This window comes from Gracilinanus agilis, chromosome 4 (genome assembly GCF_016433145.1).
Source record: "Gracilinanus agilis isolate LMUSP501 chromosome 4, AgileGrace, whole genome shotgun sequence".
Taxonomy (NCBI): Eukaryota; Metazoa; Chordata; class Mammalia; order Didelphimorphia; family Didelphidae; genus Gracilinanus; species Gracilinanus agilis.
Genome location: NC_058133.1, coordinates 483,818,675 through 483,823,904, shown reverse-complemented (window position 1 = coordinate 483,823,904; position 5,230 = coordinate 483,818,675). Strand labels below are relative to the sequence as shown.

The 5,230-nt window shown below is 46.4% G+C and overlaps 1 protein-coding gene across 1 annotated transcript in view; it reads right to left on the bottom strand.

The window, feature by feature from the left end:
* Positions 1–355: 355 nt before the first annotated feature.
* Positions 356–5,230, bottom strand: part of COPRS (coordinator of PRMT5 and differentiation stimulator) — a 14,923-nt gene continuing 10,048 nt past the window's right edge. The window contains 3 exon segments of the mRNA XM_044676245.1: positions 356–852; positions 997–1,200; positions 2,533–2,614. Coding sequence (XP_044532180.1) covers positions 683–852; positions 997–1,200; positions 2,533–2,614 — 456 coding nt within the window. The 3' untranslated portion in view covers positions 356–682.

Genomic DNA, 5,230 nt, shown 5'->3' with positions numbered 1-5,230 from the left:
AAAGAGCTTCATGAAGAAAGTGGTTCCTAAGCCAAGTCTGGAAGGAAGCTAGGGAGTCTATGAGGCAGAAGGAATATATTAAGTCAATAAGTCAATAGCTAATTAAACATTGACATCCCACTTCCTCTAAGAACAGCAGAAACCAGCAATCAGGTCACTGACTTCACAAAGCCCTCTCTCCCCTACTTCCTTTCTGATCAAGAGCAACAGAACAATGACATGAAAAAGCTGCAGGGCTGGTAAATCTCGAAACTTTTACTTTAAAAAGGGAAGAGGGAGGCATAGGAAAGCCATGAGCCCAAGATGGTTTAGATGCAATCAATTAAAGAGAATGGAATTAACAAAAGCAGCATTCTGATTTTTCAACTTTTATTTAAGAAAAAAAAAATCACCCTCCAGGATCCTCCCCCCCCTCCACCAATATCACAGAACCCACCCTTTGTTCCAGGCAAGATTGTGCCAACAAAACCCAAAAGAAAACTGGGGAGGAAAGCTTTCTTTCCCTTCTTAAACACAACAGTCTGTGAAAATACAGCAGCTTCCAGAATCTGTCCCAACACCTTTCCCCAGTGTGAGAACCCACCTCATAAGCGGGCACGAGGGAATGTGATAGACAGGAAGAAAGCCATGGGGAGCCCCTTGGCCTAGCCCACAAGGCAGGAAAGCATCCTGAAGTTTCTGATCAGTCATCAGCATCATCGAACTGCCCCGTCTCAAAGACCATTTTGGAATAGTGGGGAGTCAAGGGGGCTGGGTGGTGCCAACTTGGATCATAAATCAAGTCTCCTTGCTGGGCCCGAGGTGCCCAGAGACAGAAGTCTTGAATGCTGGCACGGTGGATATCTTCGGCACCTGAAGAAAGTTCCAAAAAATAAATTAAAGGAGAAGAGCCCTCAAGGATGAAAGGTGACTGAAGCCTCCCAGGCTTGCCCCCCCCCCCATACATTAGAGGTGCTAGGAAAGCTAACAGCAACCCCAAGAAAGCACTACACCTACCATATGGATTCCCTTGGTCCAATATCAGCTCAGTGTCCCAGTCCTCCTTGACAGGAGGCTCAGCCCTTGGCTCTGGAGGGAGGCTATTCTCCACTCTATCTTCCAGCTCCCAGTTCAAGTCTTCCTCAGAGTCCCCATAGTCCTGTACCTCATCCTCATCAGGATGGTCACCTTCTAGGATGGGCACATTCTGGGCCCCACAGGCTGAAAAGAGGGGAGGAAATGGTCAATTAATATTGGGCAAACACAAAAGTGGCCACCAGGATATTTTGAGTTCTTTAAATAAAAGCAAAATTCCAATGAAAAGAACAGCAAATCCCCAAATAACAGCATTGAGAAGAGTAAAGTAATGATATAGATAATATAAAATTTATTTCTATTTTGCTTTGGAAGATGGTCTAATATTTTTCCCAAAAAAATGTTAAATGTACACATCTCTATACATAAGCCATCCATCATCACTAGTTTTCCACCTATAAAAAAGGGGGGTGACAAAATCAGCAGTTTCCTACCTTCCTTATAGACCTGATGGAGCAAGGGACTTGTGAATGCCCCACCCAATACAAGATGCAAATATATGTCATGACTTGCTATGAAGGAGACAAATAAGCTTTTGTATACTAGACAGCGTCTCAGACTTTTCAATATTATCAATTTTTTCAAACCTACACAGATGCTATAGTAGAACTAATCTGTTTACAAGTATTACTGAATTCAGAGTAGGTTTTTTGTCATTAAAGGATACAAAGAGCATATCTAATATCATCTAAAAGTATTACTGAATTCAGAGTAGATTTTTTGTCATTAAAGGATACAAAGAGCATATCTAATATCATCTAAAAGGGGGAGAGCACATCACAACACAAGAGGCATGGGTTAGGCAGACAGGAGAAACCATCAGTGTTACTTATTCAAAAAGGCTTTGTGGAGAAAGTAGGAATTTAGGAAATCATTTTCTTAGTCTGGGGAAGGATAACAGAGTTCCAAGCATCTGACACTGCTCTGGCAGACAATCCTAGAGAGCCCTAATTAATACACAAAAAGAAAGGAGCAAAGCTCAACAAAGTCAGGGCTGGATAGGATATTGGGGGGATGGGGGGAGAAAACAGGAAAGAAACACCCAGGTTCCACCCAGGATCTCAGCTCAGATCCCAAGGGGAGGAGGGACCTGTAACTTCAGGACCACCTATAATCAGGCACTCTCCAGGAGCCACCAAGTATTGGAAAAGACCTCACCATGGCACTCAGCAGCAGCTCTCCAGGCCAACTCCTACCCCCCACAGCACACCCAACATTGGGGTCATCCAGCTGTTGCTTGGAAGCTACCAGAGGGTAGCCTGTTCCCCTTCTGGGAAGTTTATCATTTTTGCAGACGTCAAACCTCCATCTTCATGGCTTCCATTCACTGTCCCTGGTTCTGGTCTCTAGGGCCACACTGAACACACAGAGCAAAGCACAGTGATTGGAGGACCACTCTCTCCATCAATTAACACCAAGCTTCAGTCCCTCAACATCCACTCAGGGATGGCTACTTGCCTAGTTTGGGTCTCCATTTCATGACCTCATCCTCATCTCCTTCCTTCTTTTGATAGAAATGATCAGACATGGCCAAGTTGACCTGCACAAGGAAAAACAATATGGAACTTTGGCACCTCCACATTTCCTCGTGGCTGAAAGAAAATAATCATCACTTAACAGTAACACTTTTGTAAAATTTTGTAATTTAGGTAGGAGTAGACAGGTAGCTCAGTGGATAAAACCAGGCCTGGAAATGGGAGGTCCTGGATTCTGACCTTAGACACTTCCTAGTTATATGACCCTAGACTAGTCACTTCCCCTCTTTGGGCCTCCATTTGCTCATCTGTAATAGGAGAGAGTGAATTAGTTATATCCTGAGATCCCATTTATCTCTATGCTATAAGCCTCTACACACACTTCTCCTGCCCAGTCTGGTCATAGAATGATAATAAAATCTGCTCGTCTTCTCCTCCCATTCCCAATTTTTCCTTCCTCTTCAAAAAGGGGTTGTGAATTTGTTTTTATAATTGTTTAATCACTGAATTTCAATAATGAGTTTCATGTTTATATACTTTATTTTGAACAATATGATTCTGAGAAGAGGAAGCCCTAGTTTCACCAGACTGTCATAGTAATGATGAAGAACCTTTGTTCTGGAATGCACTTATTCTCCCCTTAGATATTCACTTAGAACACACAAGAATCCAGATCAAATATAATAGCCAGGGATGAAACCCAGGCCAGCCCAAAATGTTGTTGCATATGCTCTCACTTTGTTAAGAGGAAAATGAGAATGATGTGAAAAGGATCAATGAATAATTTAAAATATAGAAATAAGCAAAAGTTTCCCTTGACTCCTTCATTACTCAGCTCAAATTTAGCCTTCTGCAGAAGTCTCCCCAGCTACTTTCCCTTGAGATTACTTCCATCCTTTTTGCATATATGTTTTACTTAGATATCTACATTGTCTCCTCCTTTAGACAGTGGCTGGCACAGTACACAATAATTGCATATCCACCACCATATCTTGTTTACTACCTTGGTTTACTATCTTGATGGGCATAGCGGTTTTTTGGGGGGCAGAGGGCTGAGTTTCCGCACATTCATAGCCATTTCTCTCACTAGGGCCAACTGAATAAGCCTTCAATAGCTTTTCAAGGACTGGAGGCCCTTGATAAGGAGCCTTTACAAAGCCCTACTAAACCTGGCACAATGGTTGGTTAGACCTAGGGTATACAAAGCCAAAGTTTTGTTTTCTGAATATTCTGCAAGTAACCAGATAATGAGTCTCTAAAGTTATAGATGCAGGGTCCCCCAGAGGTCAGGATCTGATCTAGGACCCAATAGTTTCCTACCACTAGTAGGCCCTTTCAAAGACTTTTTTATAAAACCCTTACTTTCTGTAGTAGTAACAATTCCCAAGACAGAAGAGGAAGGGCTAGGGCAAAGTGATTGCCCAGGCTCACACAACTAGGAAGTGTCTGAGGCCATATTTGAACCCAGGTCCACCCAATTCCAGGCCTGGTCCTCTATCCACTGACCCACCTAGCTGGCCCCCAAAACTTCCAAGGAGTGAAATGAACTCTTGGCATCCAGTGGTAGGCTGCTTGCTTTGATAAGGATAAAAATATCTCAGCCAAAAGGTGGATTCCCCAAAGCAGTTCTTAAATCTTTTTGGTACTCTGCATGTCTTTGGCAGCCTGATGAAGCCTATAAACCCCTTTGAGAATCATGCTTTTAAATGCAGAAAAAGAAAATATGTAAATTACAAAGCAAACCAATTATACTGAAGTAAAGATGTAGTTTTTTCCCCATCCAAGTTCAGGCCCCTGAGATCTATATACAGACCAATAGATCTCAGGTTAAGAATGCCTGTCCTAAAAAGCCTCAACAAAGTAAGTCCCCTCTCATTGCTTCCCCCAGAGCATATCATCAGACCAGTGAACCTCCCGGGGCCAGGCCTTCTAGCCTGGCACCACTCCACTCATTACCAGCCTTCGGGAATCCCAAGATCCCTGGCCTGGGACTAGTAGGCGCTAAATAAATGCCAGGTGACTGACAGTTGCCTAAGTCTCCAATAGTGTAAGCCTCTTGAAGGTTAAGACTGGCCTCCTTACAACCCCTCCCAGTTCTGCCCTGGGGCAGAGGGTCTCTAAGGGCCACAAGCAAGTGGGGTGCGTAGCAAAGACTACATTAGGGATAGAAGGATTGGCTGGGGGCCCGAGGGGGAGGGGAGGGCGGGTGAGCTGGGGGTGGGGAGAGAAGGAGATGAAAGAGAGGGTTAGGAGAAGACTGAGAAGGGATAACACGCAGGGGGCCCGCGGGGGTGAGGCGAGAGAGGTGGTGTCTCCGGGAGAGCGGCCCGCGGGAGGAGTCTCCGGGAGGGGGGACCGCGAGAGGAGTTGGGGGGCGGGGACGGATGGCGGCCGCGGGAGGGGTCAGGTCAGCGGCCCTCGGGGCCACCTCCCGCCCATGGGTGGGGCCACACCTCCCAACCCAGCTCCGGCCCGGAGGCGCCGCTCCCGGAAGGCCCGTGCGGAGGAGGTGTGGCGGCCCCGCGCCGCGGTCTCGATCTCGTCTCGCCTCGGTCTCGGGTGGGCGCGGGGAGGGGGGGGCGGAGGGAAGAGGGGGTGGGAGCCTCCGGCCTTACCGCCGCTGCCCTGGGCGGCTCCTCCAGCGGTTGAGGCTCCGTCTCGGGCTCGGACTGCGCCTCCTC